This window comes from Sorex araneus, chromosome 2, assembly GCF_027595985.1.
Source record: "Sorex araneus isolate mSorAra2 chromosome 2, mSorAra2.pri, whole genome shotgun sequence".
In the NCBI taxonomy this organism is placed as follows: domain Eukaryota; kingdom Metazoa; phylum Chordata; class Mammalia; order Eulipotyphla; family Soricidae; genus Sorex; species Sorex araneus.
The window spans coordinates 137,022,889-137,044,014 of record NC_073303.1 but is presented as its reverse complement, the minus strand read 5'-3'; the positions used below and the strand labels follow the sequence as shown (position 1 = coordinate 137,044,014).

The window sequence follows — 21,126 nt, the reverse complement described above, 5'->3', positions numbered from 1 at the left end:
CTCGCGTCACACAGATCTAAGAAAGAACATAAAAATTCCTTACAACCAAATTTTACGTAGCACATATTCAGGCCTTATAGTAGCTTCTCTACTGAAAACAATTACCAATCAGATAATTTTATCACTTGTCAACAAAATAAATATTTTTTACATGACTGCAAAAGGCAATTTTGAAAAGTAAAACCAAAGACCTGGATGTTGTTAATGAAGGTACCAAAACAGCTGACAATATGTTTGTCCTAATTATCAAAAAATCAAACTCCATATAGATTAGAGTAATGCAAGTATGGAGAAATGAATGTGAGGCAAGAAATAAAAATAGTTCTCACCTGCAATGTACAATTCTCTTTTCGTTTCAGGAACTCCACAAACCTGGCCACTACTCCTGGTGTATTGATAACTTCATCAATAGGAGGATTCGGTTCTGTCTCCCCAAAAAACAAAGGGAAAAACAATTTTTAAAAAAATTTCAATGTAAGGTTTCCAAAGTTCAAAATTATTTCACAACACCCTTCCTTCATTTTAACATCTCATCCAAACTGAAAATCTAAAAAAACAGTAAAATTCAGTTCAGCCACTGTGAGCAATTACTAACATAGTTATGTTAGCAACTAGTAATATAGCTTGCAAGGTTTCATACAAATGATAAACCTTAATATGGAATGATGACAAAATTCTCAGAAATTAAAGTTAGTGCTCGCACTATTTTAGAAAACTTAGAAATTAGGTCAAAACATCCAGAAACAATTACTGTTATTATTTTACCATACACAGCCCCTCTTCCTATATATGAGTATTCTGTCTGCTTTAACATAAGCTGTCCTGATAAACTGGATAGCTTCCCTACCATTTCTCCAGATCAAAAATCAATGTTTTAGTAAAGTTAAAATAAATTTAAAACACACCATGCACATTCAGAACTCACCTTTTGAAAGAAGTTTTCTAAATTTCTGTGTTGCTGAAAGCTGCTGCTCTGGACTATTGGAAAATATCATTTCGATCATGTCAGAAGTAATGACACCACCCTGAGATGACAAAACAAGCAAATGTTATATTTTTAAAGCAAATTATTATAAAAATTTAAATTAATTCAACAGAAAACAGAGGTAACAGCCGTGGCCAAGTAACTTGTCTCTCTAGAAGAGTTACACAAAAGTTAAAACAATTTTCTTTATATGCAGAAATGTAAATTTACTATCAAAGCCCCAGCAGCAGCTCCCACCGCCCAAAGCTGCTACCATCATTCTAGCCAGACTGTCCAGGAAAATATTCTGGATTTTCTGGTGCAACATCTCCAAGCTCTATTAACAATGACATCCCAGTAGTAGTACACCAGATTGGATGGGATATAACACAGAAGTAAACCAATCTCAACTAACAAGAACATAATACAAAAGGCTTAACTTGTTTAGCAAATACTCAGACAAGGACATAATTGTCCCCATGGTGAAACACAAAAATTTTCACTAATTTTCTTCCACAACAATGGGCCTCCTTTTCCTGACACTGAAAGAGCCCCAATACAGCAGCGTTAACAAGATGAGCAAGGAGAGGCTGATAAACGATTTGAGGTTCTTCCTGTTCCAGGAGCGAGCAGGTATCATTGGGCTACACTAGCACTTGACAGGGACAAATGGAGACGTTACTGGCGCCCGCTCGAACAAACTGAAGCTCAAGGAGATGAAAAGTGACAAGTGACAAGCCAGTTAGTGGCAACAAGCAATATAAAATAAAACTACTGTGGGTCTGCTATGAGGGCAGACTTGTGGACTGGTTGAGAAAATGGAGACAATAGTGGAGGAAAGGTGACATGATGGTGGGATTGGTGTTGAATATTGAATGCCTATAAGAAATCATCGTGAACAACTCTGTAAACCATCGTGTTTAAATAAGGAGGGGGTGGGGCTGGAGCGATAGCACAGTGGGTAAGGCGTTTGCCTTGCACATGGCCAACACGGGTTCGATTCCCAGCATCCCATATGGTCCCCTGAGCAACGCCGGGAGTAATTCCTGAGTGCAGAACCAGGAGTAACCCCTGAGCATCGCCAGGTGTGACCCAAAAAGCAATGAATGAATGAATGAATGAATGAATAAATAAATAAATGGGGGCAAGAAATATAAATATAAATTAAAATTTGGCAATGAAGACAAATTTTAATTTAAAAAAAAACCTTATGCAGTAAGAAAGTAATCTTCGGAGTTAATATTAGTAGTAAAAAGATAGGCATATATAATTATTTGTTTTCTCATCACAAGACTGCTTAGCAGTTGTCATTTATAATAAATTTCAAATGTCAAAAAGATCTTTCATGACCTCCAAAGTCTCATCAGATACTCCATCTCTATCACATATTACTCTACTTTTATCTTAAGCCCACTCCTTTACATTTTCAGATATTTTTCTTCAGTATTATCAGTATTATTTGGGCTCTTGAGTGCCCAAATCCCTGTATATCTTCTAATTACCCTACCACTGATGAGTAGCATAAAGCACAAGCTCAACAAGTTTTATTTAATGAGTGGTCTTACCTAAATAACACATTCTAATCACAATGTCAAATTGAACAGTCTACTTACAATTTTGTTTTTCGCTTTACTAACACTTTCTGTTTTCCTAACATTTCCTTTAAACTTTGCTATGTCCCAATACAATTCATCTCCATAAATAGCAAATTTTCTTCTCAGTATTATTTCTCACAATCGTTAATCATTTCATGAATGGGGGTACATAAAATTGTGAACAAAAAAGAAAGAATTGTGAGTAAAGCTGAAAACTTGTAAATGACAGATGTTTGATAAGCAACACCTAACCAAATCTGTAAGGGCAGAAATAAAGCACTCTGCTAAAAATCAGAAAGGTTAACTGCCTTGAAACTTACAACACTTAACCCCACTTTATGGCATCCACAAGGATTGTACAGGGTCCAGCAGCACAACTCTCACTGCTCTCAGGAGGCCGAGGTGCCAAGAATAGAACTCAGAGCCTCAGCATATTCTCTCTCACTTAAGCTATCTCCCCAGCCCCAAGACTGATTTCTGAATTAAGAAAACATACCAGCATGACTATGGTTTTGTTATATATGCATGATGCACACATTCACTGACTCTCAATATATCTATCTGCTTAAATCCAGAATTCTTCCACAAATACTAAAAACTAAAACTTCTTAAATCTCGATAATGGTATGTTTCCATGCAAGTTATGAGAACCTCTTGCATACTTTAAATCATTTTCAGATTATTTAAAATATTTAATACCAAGCTATGTAGATAGCTGCTATACTGTATTAGCAAATTTGCCAAGAAAAACTGTATGTGCAGTACAGTATCACCCACTGTGGGCACATATAAGTATACAGATTTTCAATTGAGTTGGTTCAATCTATGGATGTAGCACTGAAGCTAGAGAAGAGGATGACTATTTTCTTTCCTCACCCCCTTATTACTATAAAATATGTTAACATTACAGTCACAATATGTAAATCTTATTAGCTTGACACAGTATTTAAACTTGCAGGTTACCAAGAAGAAAACATCACCCATTAACTTTGCATCCTCTATAAAGAACGTTTATTTTTATTTGCATAAGGATAATTATACCATGCTTTGTGATTGTCTTTATCTGTGAGATAAATATAATTAAAGAGTTACGTATGGATGCTAAGTTGATAAGGAACTAGGAAGGTAAAAATATATCAATTTAGGATATGGAACCGAGTTACATCTGGAGAAACATCAGTCTAAATGTTGATGTAACTTTGTGTGTGCGTTGTGAAGCGAGATAGTTTTTATTGAAAATTACTTATAAAAATGTGAGCAGAGAAAGAGTACTTGTTCAAGAAAAAGCACAGGCTTCTCCAGAGTGGAAAAGACAACAAAAAAAAGAGTCAAGCAAGCAAGAACTATATTCAAGGGAGAACATGGGCTTGAAGAACAAGCCAACATTTCTTTTTTGATTCAATTAACATTTATATCATTATCCTCTAAAATGTAGTAGGCCTTACCCAACTAGCTGACAGTACTAAGAGAAATAAATGAGTGTCTTTAAAACAAGTTCAGCCTCAATACTACATCAACTCTTGATTTTCCAGCCCTATGGATTTTGAATTTACCAGCTCCAACTACACAAGCTTAAAATCTGACTCTCTCCTACTTATTTTGTTTTCTCTGGAATACGCTATTAACAGAGTACAAAATGCTTTATATTGTTTTAACACCTACTTGGTGCAGTCCCACAAGAACTACTAGGGTAACCTGGGTAATCCTCGGTATCACAGGCCCCAAGAAGCTCCATAGCCTTGGGTCCTTGCACTGAATCACTCAATGAGTTACAGGAGAGTGAAGGGGGTCCCACCAAGCACTACTCAAAAGATACTCCCCATCCTCACACCTCCAAAAAAAGAAATGCCAAATAATTTTTGCAATCATCTAACCTTTGTCTTAAAACTCCTAAACAGAACTGAACTTTATCAGAAAAACAAGTGTTATTTCATTATTTTACTTACTGGTGCCATCTCCATGTTATTAATCTGAGCCTCATGGAAACCTCCATCTGACATAACTTCTTCTTCTGTTTCTTCTTCTGCTGTTGCAACATTTCTTCGCTTGAATAACTGAAAAAAAAATAAAGAACGAACCATTACTAAAACTATTTTAACACAATGGAAGTCAACATGCAAACACTGAAGGAACAATGAATTTTGTTTTTCTCATTCCTTTCATTGTCTCAATGTCTGAGAGTCCCACACTTGGTTACCAAGCTTTTGCATACCTGTGCAAGGCACTATGGTAGTGCTAGTGGTCATATTTAGTAAGAGGCTGTGTCAGAGATCAGATTCACAGTCTCATCTGAAAGGCAGGTATTCGTCAATGAGTTTTATATGCCCTAGGAGGAAGCTTGTTAAAAATCATCTAAGAAATTCTATAGTTTGTATAGCCTTCAACTATTCAGAAATTATTTCTGAGTTCGCTACATGCTTTACCAAAAAATTTACGAAGTGAAAGTTACTGAGAAGCTAAGAGACCATATGACATAAAGTTGTGGTTGTGGACCAGAGCAGTCGTCCAGCAGGTAGGGCAATGGAACATGGGTTCGATCCCCAGCACCATATACATCATATAAAGAACTATCCCCAATAATCACTAGGACCACGGAGCCAGAAATAAGCCCTGCCATTCCCATATAATCCCCAAGCCTGCCAGGAATGACCCCTAAGCAAAGAGCAAGAACTATGTCCTGAGCACAGCTGGTTGTGCCCCCAAATACAGAAACCAAACACACACACAAAATGCACCAAAACAAATCTCTTAAGTTATTGGGGAAATTAAAACTGTAATGGCACATTGCCAAACAAATAGCTAAAATAAAAAAGGCTGTTAAACCAAATGGTTTTTTTTTAAATTGAATTACTGTGAGAGTTACAAAGCTTTCATGATTGAGTTTCAGTCAAACAATGATCAAACACCCATCCTTCCACTAGTGCACATTTTCCACCGTCAATGACCCCAGTATTCCTCCCACCACCACCATCCCACCCCCCACCTCTGTAGCAGGCACCTTCCTTCTTACTCTCTCTATTCTCACCAACCAAATGTTAACAACGATGTAAAGCAAGTAAAATTCTAGTAACTACTGGTGGGAAGATAAGATAGTAAAGCACAACCTATTTTTAAAAAGGACAGATTTTTTTTTGAGTCAGCCATTCTATTTCTAGATATCTATCCAGAGTAAAGAAAATATGCATTCACAGAAAGAGCTACTCATGAATGTTATTACAGCTTTATTTGCTATTTCCCTGAATTGGAAACAATCCAAATAAGCAACTGAGGAGTGGACAAACTAACTGCTGTTTATTAGTCAACAATAAAACAAAATACAGAAAAATACAAAAAGGAATGTTAACATGATTAAGCTAGTTAAAGGATGGCATACTAAAAATAAAACCTGTATGGGGGTTGAAGAGATAATAAAGTAGGTAGGGTGCTTACCTTGAATACGGCCAACCTGGGTTCAACTCCCAGCACCCCATATGATTCCCCCAAATCCTGCCACAAGTGATTTGCTAGTCCCCCCCCAAAAAAATAATTTTTTTTAAACATAAATGATTCCATTTATGCAAATCAGTGATGAACAAAAAAACCGGACCCAGGGGCTGGAGAGATAGTACAGCGGGTAGGGCATTTGCCTTGCATGCGGCCGACCCGGGTTCGATCCCCAGCATTCCATATGGTCCCCTGAGCACCACCAGGGGTAATTCCTGAGTGCAGAGCCAAGAGTGACCCCTGTGTATCACCTGGTGTGACCCAAAAAAAGCAAAAAAAAAAAAAAAGGACCCAAATAACTTGGCATGAAGGAGTGGAGGAAAGCTACTTAGAAATAGGAGGAAAGGGGTAGGGAACAGGTATAAAGATTTACTAGGTAAGGTCCAGAGAGATAGTACAGTGGGTAGAGGGTACAGAGGTTGACTTGTATGTGGCCAACCCAGGTTCAATTCCCCATCATTCCATATGGTTCCCAGGCACGGCCAGAAAAAACTTGTAAGGGATTAAATATCACTACTATCTCCATTAAGTTGATAATCTCACACATATAACATCAAAATTTACCAGACTGTACACTATACTGTGTGTCAACTATTCTGCTGTTTTGTTTTGGGGGGAGGCTGCTGCATCATAGGCAGCAATGCTCAGGGGCTACTCCTGGCTGTGCTTGGAGGTTATTATGTGGTGCCAAAACGCAAACTAGCGTCCACTTCAATCGAGGAAATGCCTTACCTCCTGTACAATCTCTCACTCCAATAAACTGCTATTAAAAATTCTATAATTTTTTTTGGGGGGGGCTGGAGCAATAGCACAGCAGGTAGGGCGTTTGCCTTGCACGCGGCCAACCCAGGTTCGAATCCCAGCATCCCATATGGTCCCCTAGCACCACCAGGGGTAATTCCTGAGTGCAAAGCCAGGAGTAACCCTTGTGCATCGCCAGGTGTGACCCAAAAAGCAAAAAAAAAAAAAAAACTATAATTTTTGTAAGAGTAGTTCCTGAAATACACTGGCCACATTAAATCTTATTGCATTCCTAAAAATCTTAGGATACATCCTCGCTTTATTGGTTCCTTTAAAGCATCATTCTTCAACCACTGGTCCGTAGGCAGGTATCAGTCCTCAGCTGCAGGTTAGAAACCACTATTTTACCACATTGGTTATAACTGTTATGAACCAGTCTATAGACCAGGTGTTTACAGGAGTAGAAAGGATGAAAACCAATGCTTCAGAGCAGTGATTCCCCAAATGAGGTGCAGACCACCAGGGATCCATGGAGGGCAGTAGTAGCACAGGAAGCAACAGGGTGGGAGGGGGAGGAGGGAAGAGTTTTCTCTTAGTAAAGAAGGTAGATTTTCAAGAGGGAGGGAAACAAAGTCATTATTTTTTTAAAAAAAGGGCAGCAAGCCAAAATAAGGTTAGGATCATCTGCTTTACAGGATGCTACAGAACAACTCATTATTTTGAAAACAAGAATTTTTTCTTTCTTATATGATTTCTAATCAGGACAAACAAATACTTGATATGGAAAAGTCCCTCTTTATCTGTCAGCTAATAAAAGCAGAATGATCACTGCTACTCCTAGTAATGGACCAAGGTAATAACCATCAAAGGCAGCTACAAACCAAACTGAAAAGGTGAGAGTGCTTTTTTTTTTTAAATTAATTTATTCTTTTATTGAATCACCATGTGGAAAGTTACAAAGGTTTCAGGTTTAAGTCTCAGTTATACAATGCTCGAATACCCATCCCTTCACCAGTGCACATATTCCACCACCAAGAATCACAGTATACCTCTCCCCTTCCCCCCCACCTCCCCAGCTCCCCACCCCGAGAGTGCTTTTTAACAATGACTATTTGGATATAACCAGATGAACACAAGGATGGATGATAAAATTAGATGAACCCAAGAATTATTAATACAATTACATGTTCCTCCTGATATAATACAAAAAGCATGAAGTATTAACTATAGTTAGAAAAAAAATCAAACCTGAATCTGATCAAGCCTTAACTTGTATTTAACTAGTCTGCAGAAAGTATGGGGCAAGAGAAACATACTGAATGGTAGCACAGAGATACTGTTAGCAAAATGAAAACTGGTAGGCTACTCAAAAGAAAGTTTCATTATCACCTTTTTTGATTTTTGTTTCGGGTGCCTGACATATACAAAGAGCATGTCCTACGCTTCTCAAAATATTAAAAATTGAACTCTCATTTGACCCAGCAATACCACTCCTGGGAATATATTCCGGAGAGGCAAAAAAGTATGGTCGAAATGACATCTGCACTTCTTATGTTCATTGCAGCACTGTTTACAATAGCTAGAACCTGGAAAAACCCAAGTGCCTGAAAACAGATGACTGGATAAAGAAACTTTGGTATATCTCCACAATGGAATACTATGCATCTGTTAGAAAAGATGAAGTCATGAAATTTGTATATAAGTGGATCAACATGGAGTATCATGTTAAGTGAAATGGGTCAGAAAGAGAGGGACACACATAGACCGCACTCATTTGTGGAATGTAAAGTAACAGAAAGGGAGACTAACACTCAAGAATAGAAGAGATAAGCACCAGGAAGTTTGCTCCATGGCTTGGAAGCTGGCTGCACAAGCTGGGGGAAAAGGCAATTCAGATAGATAAGGGACTACCAAGTAAAGGGTGCTTGGAGGACCCACTCGGGATTAGAGATGCATCCTGAAAATAGACTATAGACTGAACACAATGGCCACTCAATACCTCTATTGCAAATACAATACCCAAAATGAGAGAGAGAGAGAGAGAGAGAGAGAGAGAGAGAGAGAGAGAGAGAGAGAGAGAGAGAGAGAGAGAGAGAGAGAGAGAGAGAGCGTGCAAAAAGGAATGCCCTGTCACAGAAGCGGGATGGGGGAACGAGGGGAGGTGCGGGGAGGCACAATGGGATCACGGGTGGTGGAGAATGGGCACTGATGGAGGGATGGGTATTTGTAGGATGACATTACTTTGCCCTTTCCCTCCTTGCCACAAGTAGCTTGTCCCGGTTTTACCCAGAGTTTAGGCTTACCCCAGTCACACCCATCAAGGTGTTCCCGAATCTCTCCCATCCCTTTGTTTAGCTATAATCACTTCTCCATGCTCTCTTCCCCAAAAGAGTTAATCCTCGGCTTTCCCTTAATCCGACTCTGCTAATTTGCAAGGTCAGAGCTTCCTAGGATACTGAATTTATATTATATAAGTTAATATTGCCTTTCTCCTCTTCTTGTGCCTTTTGAATTATTTACTTTAAAGCTATGACTGTTTTGTATAGACACAAGAAGACAATATTCTGTTTTTATAACTTGGGAATTAATTGGCCTCGAATATTATTCCCTCCTGGGCCTCTGCTCTCTCCACTTAAGCCTCAGTTGCCCTCAGTTCCTAGCACCCCAAAGTAGGGTCCCCGACGTGGGACAGGAAGGATCCAGGGCAAGCGGTGAGTTATGTGCTACCCTGGCATCGAGATGGGCCTGGCCAAAGTGCCTAATTCTTAACTATAAGTTAAGGGCTTGATCATAGACAAATGCTGTCATGATCCAATAGTAATTATGAGACTGGGACCCTGCCAGGGATAGGAAAGACTGATCTGGCCTGAGCACTGTAGTCTGAGATTGAGATGGCCCCAGGAGAGCAATTCTATAAGCTTTAATGCATCTCTTATTGTGTCCATACAAAATAATTAATATTATGAATTCTTATATGTTTGCTGGCTGAGGAGAAGAGAAACACATTCATGGGACTCCGCCCTTGGGTGGATCCTCCTGCTGAAAGAGAATTAAGTCCTAGGAGAAGCATCCCCTAAGGGAAAGGAACCTTACCCTATTGATGGGGACCACACCTATGTGTATGCCCCAACCCCCTCATGCTGTGGAGATTTAACTAGGCTGTAAGAGTGGGTTGGGGGGCCAGATCCACGAGCCAGATCCACGGGGCAGATCCACGGGGAGAGATCCAGGAGAGCAGGAGAGAAGCAGAGGGAGAGAATGAAATAAACGATCAAGCAACCAGTTTGGCCTTCTTCCTTCTTCCTTCCGTCGCCTGCCCTCGACTAACAGCACACACAGCAGTTCTGGGGCACCGGACGCGGGCGGTGAGACAGAGCCGCCCAGAGAGCCCGGGAGTGCACTCGCCCCCTCGGCGTGCTTTAGTTTTTTACAGGTATTGAGCACTGTATGACTGAAATGTAACCACGAAATTTAATAAGTCTGTAACTGCACCTTATGGGGCTCCATTACAAAAAATAAATTCAAAAAATAAATTCAAAAAAAAAAAAGAACATGTCCTAACACTGAGCCACATCCACAATCCTCTCGTCATCACCTTTTCTGAGGAAAATAAATTATGAAGTGGAAAAATGGAAAAAACAATTGATTAAAAGAGTAATGGGCTGGAGCAATAGCACAGTGGGTAGGGTGTTTGCCTTGCATGTGGCTGACCTGAGTTCGATTCCTCCGTCTGCTCAGAGAGCCCAGAAAGCTACCGAGAGTATCGCGCCTGCACGGCAGAGCCTGACAAGCAACCCATGGCATATTCAATATGCCAAAACATGAACAAGTCTCACAATGGAGACATTACTGGTGACAGCTCGAGCAAAATCGATAACAACAGGACGACAGCGCTACAGTGCTAAGGTCTTTAATAAATGGTGTTGAGGGAAGCCAGTTGTTGGATAAGCAAATGCATAAAAATGAAACTGGGCCCTTACCTTACACCATACACGGAATACACTTAAAAGAAATGAAAAATCTAAACATTAAGACTCTAGAAGGAAACAGTTTCATGACATTGGGTCTGGAAGTGATTTATTGGCTAGGATACCAAAATTAGAGGTAAGTAGGCAAAAATAAACAAAAAGGACTACACAGAATTAGAAATATCCGAAGCAGATAAAAAGGAAGAAAACAACTGCAAATCATGTACTATATAAAGGGTAAAAACTAAAGAACTACTTAAAAAAAAATAATTCAGAATAGAGTATTTCAGGAGCTGGAGTGATAGCACAGCGGGTAGGGTGTTTGCCTTGCACACGGTCAACCCGGGTTCGAATCCCAGTATCCCATATGGTCAGTGCCAGGGGTAATTCCTGAGTGCAGAGCCAGGAGTAATCCCTGTGCATTGCCGGGTGTGACCCAAAAAGCAAGAAAAAAAAAAATAGAGTATTTCAAATAAAGTAGAAAAATAAATGGCCAAGTGCAAAAATATGCACACCACCTCTATCAGAGAAATAGAAGCACAAATTAAAAACACAATGAGGTATTAAATCACACCAAGGATGTGATATTTAAAAAAAAAAAGAAATCTATTGAAAAAGAAACGTGGCAAGAATAAAAAAATTATGCACCACTGACAGGAATGTAAAGTTTGTGCAGCTGTTATGGAAAAGAATGTAGAATTTCCTCACAACTAACAGAATTGCCATATTATCCAGTTACTCTACTTCTGAGTAGAGTAACTGAAAGAAGGATGGGCTTAGGAGCATTATTCGTAACAGCCAAGATATGAAAGCCCAAATGTCAATAGATGGTATTTTATTATTACACACACACACAGAAACTACTGAACCTCTGAACGAAAGAGAGTAGGAGGCAGAACACTGTTAACATACTACAACATAAGTCAGTCACAAAAGGACAAATACTAATTGGGTTCAGCATGTCACATATCTTAGGATAGTCAAAATCATGAAATCAGAGTAGAGTGCAGGTTGTCAGGGTAAGAGAGAGAGAAAGAGGGAGTTTCTATCCCATAAATAAGGGCTTCAGTTCTGCGGGTTGGAGATACAGAAAAGGTACTTGATTTCCACAGCTGACCTGACTCAATCCCTGACACCACAGTTCCCTGAGCAGCACCAGGACTGATTCAGGATTAAGCACTGGGTAATGTCAGGTGTGACCCAAAAAATAAAAATAATAGTTTCGACATCCCACAGCCACCACCATGTAAACTCATGGACTGAGCTTTACAGATTCATGACTATCAGAAGAGATGCAAACCAAAATTTTAACAAGTACACCAGTCTTACCTGTGAAAACTGTGGGGGTGCCTTCAGGAGAGGGGAGTCCAAGTACTCAACCTGCCAAAGCCCTGGCAGCGATACTCACACCGCTCGGATGCTGCTATGCCAATGGTCAAACTTCACTACTTCATGCTGATCTACACAAATGCCAAACCAATGAAAATTCCAGGTACACTGGTTTTCAAGGCTTTTCGAAAACTCTGGAGTCTCCTTGGAGTAGAGATAGGAAGCCATCACCACCCCCATCCATATTTCTGGAAGCCCCCAGCACTCACACCTACATTCCACTGCTGCCACCATGTAAAGCTACCGGCCCAGTTTTTGTTTGTTTGGAAGGGGTGGTATTTGGGCCACACCTGGAGATGCTCAGGGGTTACTTCTAGCTATGGAATCAGGAATTATTCCTGGTGAAGCTCAGGGAACCATGTGGGATATTGGGGATCCAAGCTGAGTCTGCCATATGCAAGGTAATCATTATACCCATTGTACTGCAGCCACTCATCGGCCCAGATCTACAGACCCTGGAGTTCCAAACACTTGGCCACGTGACACCTCCAAATTCCCTAATACTGACATTCCAGTACTTGGAGCACAACAAATTAGATGGGAAAGTAACATAGAAGCAAACTAGGCTCAATAAACAAAAATAGTCAAATAGAAGGCTGAACTAGCAACAGACAGCTTAGTAAATACTCAGACTTAATGAACCTATAGTGAGATATAACAATTTTCACATATTTGCTTTACTAAAATATTTTTTGATAATTCCATAAGCCATTTAATTGTAACAAGCAATATAAAATAACCTATTTTGTGCCTTCTAAAGTGGCGGGCTTGTGGGGTGAATGGGATAATGGTGGGAGAATGTTACACTGGTGGTGGGATTGATATTAGAATACTAAAAGCCCGTAACAACTGTATTATGAATAACTTCGTAAACAATAGTGTTTATATAAAGTTTTTAAAAAAGGGGCTTCAGGTCATTGCAGTGCTATTCACAATAACCAGAATCTGTAAACAACCTGAGTGCCTGAGAATAGACGAATGGATAAAGAAACTATGGTACATCTACAAAACAGAATACTACACAGCTATTAGGAAAAATGAGGTCATGAAATTTGCTTATAAATGGAAAGACTTGGAGAGTATCATGCTGAGTGAACTGAGTCAGAAGGAGACGGACAGATATAGAATGACTGCATTTATTTGTGGGATAATTAAAAAAAATAGACTGAAACTAGTATCTAAGGCCAGGAAAAATAGGCCAAGGGGACTGGTTCAATGGATGTGAATCTCCACAAGGCTGTGGGGGATGGAGGGTGGTTAAGATAGAGGACAATACTAACTGGAAATGATCACTTTGGACAAGAACTGAATGTTGAAAGCAGGTAAAGGGATATACATGATAACCATTTGGCATCTATATCACAAACCATAATGCCCCAAATAAGAGAGAAAGAGAGAGAGAGAAGAGAGGTGCGTGCCATAGAGGCAGGCTGGGGTGGGGGGTGACTTAAAGGAAGGGAAATTGGGGACACTGGTGCTGGGAAATTACTCTGGTGGAGGGATGGGTGTTAGAACACTGTATGACTGAAATGCAATCATGAACAATTTTGTAACGCTCTATCTTATGGTGATTCAAAGAAAACTTATAGTGTATTTGAAATATATATATATATATGTATATATATATATATATTTGAAATAGGTGCTTTATTCATTTATCTGACATTGGGCATTTACTTTGCTTCCATATCCTGACTATACTAAGCAATCAAATGAGCACAGATGTGCAAATATATTTTATAATAATATTTTTGTGTTTGTGGGCAGGTGCAAAGAAGTGGAATAGCTGAGTCATATGGAATACATTAGACAGATTTTTTTTTTTTTGCTTTTTGGGTCACATCCAGCTATGCAAAGGGGTTACTCCTGGCTCATGCACTGAGGAATTACCCCTGGCGGTGTTCAGGGGACCATATGGGATACTGGAAATTGAACCCGTGTCGGCTACGTAAAGGCAAATGCCCAACCCGCTGTGCTATCGCTCCAGCCCCCTAGACAGACTTTTTGGCTTTTTTTGAGAATTCTTCATACTGTTTTGCTCTATGCAGCTGTGAGAAACGATGAGATTTTATAGTTGCTGCAACTTTAAAGGAATAGATTATGTTAAGTAAAATATGTCAAGAGAATGACAATACCAAATAATTTCACTCATGGTGAAACATAGAGAAACAAAAGAAGGGAATGGACAATATCAAATTATTTCAAACTCTATGCTCTGGATTGCAAAACAGGTGACCAAATGGGCAGGGGGATGAGGGTAGAAGTAATGAATATGCAAACTGAAAGTAACATAAGAACCTTGGTTGAGGATATTGGACACTTTGGTAGTGGTAAGTTGGGGTAAACGCACATTAAAACTATAACTATTAGCATTTTATAAATACATTGCCCAAACTACAATAATAAACATGAAAGTATAAGCTTTTAAAAAAAATTGGATAGGATGGAACTCTTAAACATATTCTATAACTCTCACTCTTAAATCAGAAAAGTACAGCACAAAAACTATAAATCTATAGACTAATATCTTGATGAAAATAGATTTTTAAAAAATCTCAACAAATTTTTGGCTAATAAAACCCAACAACAAATCAAAACTGAATGGCAAATATCTAGGGATGGATCAAAATAAGCAAATTAATAAAAGCAATACAGCAAATCAACAAATAATGATTTGAAAAAAAAAGGTTTCAGTTTTGCAAGATGAAAAAGTTCTAGGGGGCACAGCGGGTAGGGCATTTGCCTTGTACTCGGCAGACCCAGGTTCGAATCCCAGCATCCCATATGGTCCCCCAAGAACCGCCAAGAGTAATTCCTGAGTGCATGAGCCAGGAGTAACCCCTGTGCATCGCCGGGTGTGACCCAAAAAACAAACAAAAAAAATTCTAGAGCTCTGTTACTCTTAACAAATGGAATGTAATTAACAGAATGAACTGTAAACATAAAAATGGATAGTGGGGTAAATCTGGTATCCTGTTACAAGTTAAAAAAAAAATTGGGGGTCAGAGCAATAGCACAGCAGAGCTTGCCTTGCACATGGGTCAACCCAGTTTGATGCCTGGCATCCTGTATGGTTCCCCAAACCCTGCCAGGCATAATCCCTAAATGCAGAGCCAGGAATAAGCCTGAGTACAGCTGGGTGCGGTACCAAGACAAAATAAAAGACTAGGTATAATTAGGTCTCTATTCTTTAAACATATATATGGACATATTTACAATTGAAATAATTGGATGTCTGAGATGTGTTACTTTATTTCTAAAGGACACCCTTTAACTTGTAATGTAGTGTCTGGTGGTAATTTTTTCTTATACGCCTAAATATATCTTTAACTCCCCAGTATTTTTTTTTCCTTTTGGGTCACATCGGCGATGCTCAGGGGTTACTCTTGGCTCTGCACTCAGGAATTACTCCTGTTGGTGCTCGGAGGAACATACAGGATGCTCGGAATTGAACCTGGGTTGGCCTCGTGCAAGGCAAAAACATTCTACCCGCTGTGCTATCACTCCAGGCCCCCTTACCAGTATTTTTTGACAAGCACCTTTGCCATGTACATTAGTTAGAAGCTGACTATTTGAGTTCTTTGAAAATGATTTCCTACTGTTTTCTGGCTCATTATTATTCACGAATAAGAAATTTGTCATCACCTTTACCTTTGTCCCTCTGTACATAATGTGTTCTCTCTCTGGCATTTTTTTTTTTTTAATTCTCTTCGATGATGATCTCGAATGGTTTGGTTATGACATCCCATGGTAGATTTTTGTGAGTTATTTTTATTTGTTTGGGCGTCACAGTAGGCCACACTTAGGGGCTACTTACAGCTCTATGCTTGGGGGAACCATAAGGTATCTGAAACTGATCCCAGTCCTCCTGTGTGCAAAACATACACTGAAGTCTAGTGAACTATCATCTCTTTCCAGACCAGTTCTGTTTTGGGGTGGAGTTATTTGATTCACACCTGGCTGTATTCAGGAGTTATTCCTGGCTCAGTGCTAGTAGTCAGTCCTGGAAGTGCTCTGGGAGCCATATGTGGTGTCTGGGATCAAACCAGAGTCAGCTATATGTAAGGCAAAGCACCTTACCTCCTACACTATCTCTCCGAACTGGAGCACACCTTTGTGTATTTGTATTTTAAGAGTGGAATTCACAGACTTTTTTAGATCAATATGTTTACAGCTTTCAATGATTATGAAAACATTCAAGCCAATATTTAATAACTTTTACCCCAGGGATTCAAATTACTGATGAATTTAGTTTCTTGAAGTTGTCTCATAGTTCATGATGTCCCACTCCCCATTTCCTTGTTCTCTCTCCTTCTTCTCCTCTTCTTTTTCTCAGCTTCATGCATGCATATGGGCTTTCTTTTATCTCTCTTTTTCATTTTGGATCAACTGTACTCACTTATCATGAAATTCACTATTGTTACTTCTAATTTATTATTATGTATTTTTTTTCTGCTTTCATCTCTAAAAAGTTTGACTCTGTTTCCTATGCCTCAACTTTAAGAACAGAAAATACTTAATGCTATTTCAAATTCATTATTTGCTAATTCTGGTCAGTTTCAGTTATTTTCTGTTGGATAATACTGGGTTGCCCTTGCTCCTTCTGCAGGGAGCTTAGGTTTATTGAGTTACTCCCACAAAAGTGCCCCTGAGACACACCCAATTCCAGCTAAGCACTAATAATCCTATATTGCTTTTCTCTTTCCTATATGTCATTTGCATGGTTTAGCAATGTCCTTTCTGTATAGACACAGGAAGACAACTGCCTTTACTGCTATGCTTTTATAACATGGGAGTTAACTGACTCCAAGTAATACTGACTCCTTGGCAACCATCATATTTACTTGACTTAAGTCTCAGTCTTTACTTCCTAACACCCCCAAGAGGGTCCAGACGAAGTGATTGGATGAACCCAGGGCAAGCTGTAAGCTACCATGGCATCGAAAGGAGACAAGCTAAGCACCTTATGTATAGTAAGTTAAGAGCATGGTCATGGGACAAACCCTGTCATGATCCAAGAAGAAGCAACTGAATAAGGACCCTGCTGGGGTTAGGAATGACTAACCTGGCCTGAGGACTACTGGAATATATAGTGAGATAAGAGCCAACCTTTAGACTTAATATTTCTCTTACTGTGTTCATACATAATGACTATAAATATTATAAGAAATAAATTTACTTGATTGTTTAAATAGATACTAGCTTGAGGAAAGGAGAAAGCAATACACCCTGATGGAATCCCACCTTTGAGCAGATCTCCTAGTAATCTGGAGTGCTGAACCCTCAGATGAGATTTTGTCCTTGAGTTAATCTCCTAGAACTTCCCCTGAAGGAGTGGCTTTACCTTTGTTATGACAATGTTCAAACCCACCTTTGTGTATCCTCACTATTCCTGTTTTCTATATAACTATGCTATAAGGGGTAGGAGGGGACTATGATGACTAGAAGAGAGAGGACTTTGAGGTCTATGAGGAGACTAGGATGATGGAACTCTGATGACTGGGATTATGACCAAAACGAAAACAATTGTGCTGTAAAGGGAGAGATCGGACTACACAGGGGAGGCCTGGGACCTATCCTTCAGTCCATCGGCATGGGCCATCCAATAAATGCTCTCATCCCCACACACCCCCGCCCTTTCTTTGAAACTCACAGTTCTCCTTATTAAAAGTTAAAAATTTTCAGCTTCTTTGTTCATCCACTAAAAATTTTAAGTCTTGATGTCAGACATCAATTTGACTTGGGTCCTGGCTATTTCTGTATTCCTATAATCATCTTGAGCTTTTGTTAAAAGGCTTAAATTACAAGATAGAAACTAATGTTGGACTTAGTCTGATAATTTGTTAGGTAGCATGGGGCAGTGTGCATATATATATATATATATATATATATATATACTATAGCTAATTAATGTAAACTACTGAAGCAAAACTTCTGAAAATTGTACCTATGCTTTATAAAATTGTTCTTCTAGTATGACTAGGAGGAAAGACACTATTGTCAGCCTTGTGTAAAGTGCAAGACATTACTCCCTCTAATCCTTTTGGATAGTTTTCTTCTAGCCTTAGACAGTTTCTCATATACAAGTGCAGATAAGTCTTCTGATGAATATTCAAACAGAAGATTTCCAGGCCTCCATCAATATATAGAGATTTTTTTTCATTCTGAGATTACATACAATAAACTCTATTGACCTTATTCTCTTGAGTAAGACTCTTAACCTGCCTCCAGGAGACTGTAAGGTCTGCACTAATCCCACCTCCTATGTCACAACTTGTATCCTTCTGAGTTAGTAATAAATTGAGGCAATAAGAGGGGCTTACCTCATTTATTTCCCATCTCCAGAGATCATTGCCTGATATCCTGAACTGCTTCTTGTAATTTTTTCCTCTTTATCTGTGGTTGTTTTGGGTATAAGGGTAAATCTGAACATGTTACTCTACTTTGGCTAGAACCAGCAATCCTCATACGACCTTTTGTGATGCTCAAATAACTCATATCTGGGTGATGGCAGCCTGTTTAAGCTATCTCCAGTACTCTTATCTTCAGTGGTCTTAGTTAAATTCTTAGTTTCATGTTAATAAAAACAGACCAACTCATCTTGAACCTGTATTTTCTATCTTTACTGGGAAACCAACTATTTGTCTAAGAAGGCTTATTCCTATGAGAAAAAAAAATTGTTTTTGTTAATAATTCAGGTTTCTAGGAGTCCTCAGTACCATATGGTATTTCACTATTTCTAAGTCTGTTCTGGACAGAGGCACAAGCATATGCACGTGTTAAGAAAATACAGCCTATACAAATGACAAATGAATTAGATTATGCCAAATGTAATTTAATCTAAGAGTTTGATCCCCAGCATCCCATATGGTGCTCCAAGCATTGAGTATCACCAGGAGTAATTCCTGAGTGCAGAGTCAAGAGTAACCAGGTGTGTATCACCAGGTGTTACTCAAAAAGACAAAAAATAAATTAAAAAAAATAAGTTGGTAGCATTGATCTTGCTAGATTCAACTAAAATCACAAACTTAAAAGAAAATTGAATCACTGTGAATTATAAAGTTACAAAATTACCCATGATTGAGTTTCAGGGTTACAGTATTTCAACACCAGTCCTCACTAGATGTTCTCACTAATCTGTGGTACATAAAATGTCTTCTATCACTTGTCATCCCCTTGATCTTTGATTTGCTCAAGCAGGTGCCAGTAATGTCTCCATTTGTCCCTGTCACGTGCTAGTGCAGCCCAATGATATTTGCTTGCTCCAGGAACAGGAAGAGCCTCAAATTGTTCATTCAGGAATTTGACGAAGAAATCTGACCATCTAGCTGGTGGGCGGCCACGCAGTCTTCTGACGTCCCGTGAAATCCAAGTCGGTAACAGTTCTAGTCCAGCGGTCGTCTCTGAATTGCATTACATGACCAGCCCATCTGTTGGCAAATGAGACAGTGTCCCTGATTCTTGACCGTCGATGGAGGTCAGAACTCTGGATTCCTTCTCTCACTTGAGTGAGACGTGATACTCCTAGCATAGCTCTTTTTCAATTCCTCTTTGGGATACCCAAATAGCTGGGATACCCAAATAGCGTTCTCATCCTGTCTGCGTAGGGCCCAGGTCTCTGAGGCATATGTTAGTGCAGGAAGAATGGTGGAATCGAAAAGATGTGCCCAGAGTCGAAGGTTCTTTGTTCTCTTAACCACTTCTTCGACACTCTTGAAGGCATTCCATGCTGCTCTCTTCCTCCTGCGCAGTTCAAGCATCAAGTTGTTCCTCATGTTGATTTCTCGACCCAGGTACACATAGCTCCTACATTTGGAGATGTTCGTTCCATTGAGAGCAAATGGAGCTTTAGGAACCAGTTCGTTTTTCATGAACATCATCTTGTTGAGATTCAGCTGCAATCCGACCTTTCCACACTTGTGGTCGAAGTTAGCCAGCATTTGTGCCGCTTAGCTAATGTTTGGTGTTATGAGAACAATGTCATCAGCGAAGCGGAAGTGGTGTAATTGCCGACCGTCTATCTTCACTCCCATTCCTTCCCATTTCAGTCGTCGCATGACGTTCTCGAGGGTGGCACTGAAGAAGTTTCGGTGAAATAGTATCACTCTGCCACACCCCTCTCTTTACAACAATGATCACTTCCTTGTAGAATGATGAGATCCTGGCGGTGAATCCACAATACAGCTCGCGGAGGATTTTGATATACTGTAACTCACAGTTCCAGAAGGCTGAATCTAAACACTGGACATGGGAGTCTCCCGGTGGACAGTTCCACAATGAAATTGACCACATCATATTCAATCGAAGGTTTTGTCTGACCAATGTCGCTGCTGTCCCAAAATTCCAAACGGGATCCGACCACCGTCTCCTTCATGCGAAATTCTACTTCACGAAGCGGGGAGAAAAGTCTGCAAAATTTAAGTCTAAGAAGGCAACTCCCAGAATAACCACCAACTGGGAGCTCTTTGCCACTACTGCAGCAACATGGGAAGATGCCATCCTTGACAACATCAACAAGGAATACGATCGACTGGTTTAGCACCTCCATGACTGTGCAAAGAATGCCGAGAGTGAGAAAGCCACAAACAGACACCTGTCTTCGAAAACTCTCGAGCTCATTTGTCAACGTGGTTTGGCGCGAGCCTCAAGCAACCATAAGCTAATGTTTGAGCTCACAAAGTTGTGCAGAGATGCGATAAAGGAAGACCTCAGAGAGAAGAGCAGCAGTGTTGACCAGTGCAGCAGAAGCTGGGAAAAGTATTCGCAACGTTTGCCAGTCCTTCGCCAACTACAAGACCAGGATGACGGCTCTCCAACGTCCCGATGGATCTATTACATCTTCTAGAAAGGCCATGGAGAGGATTATTCATGACTTCTACTCGGATCTCTTTGACAGCCATGTCCACCTGCCCACACACCAAATTCCACAGGATGGATATATCGTGCCCAATGTCCTCCCTTCTGAAATCCAACACACCATTTCGTT

The 21,126-nt window shown here is 39.7% G+C and overlaps 1 protein-coding gene across 1 annotated transcript in view; it reads right to left on the bottom strand.

The window, feature by feature from the left end:
- KPNA1 (karyopherin subunit alpha 1) overlaps positions 1 to 21,126 on the bottom strand; it is an 81,417-nt gene that overhangs the window by 45,309 nt on the left and 14,982 nt on the right. The window contains exons 3-5 of the mRNA XM_055125469.1: positions 4,506 to 4,613; positions 926 to 1,025; positions 330 to 424 (exon numbers count right to left, since the gene is read on the bottom strand). Of these exons, the coding sequence (XP_054981444.1) occupies positions 330 to 424; positions 926 to 1,025; positions 4,506 to 4,613 (303 nt within the window). The remainder of the gene's footprint in view (positions 1 to 329; positions 425 to 925; positions 1,026 to 4,505; positions 4,614 to 21,126) is intronic.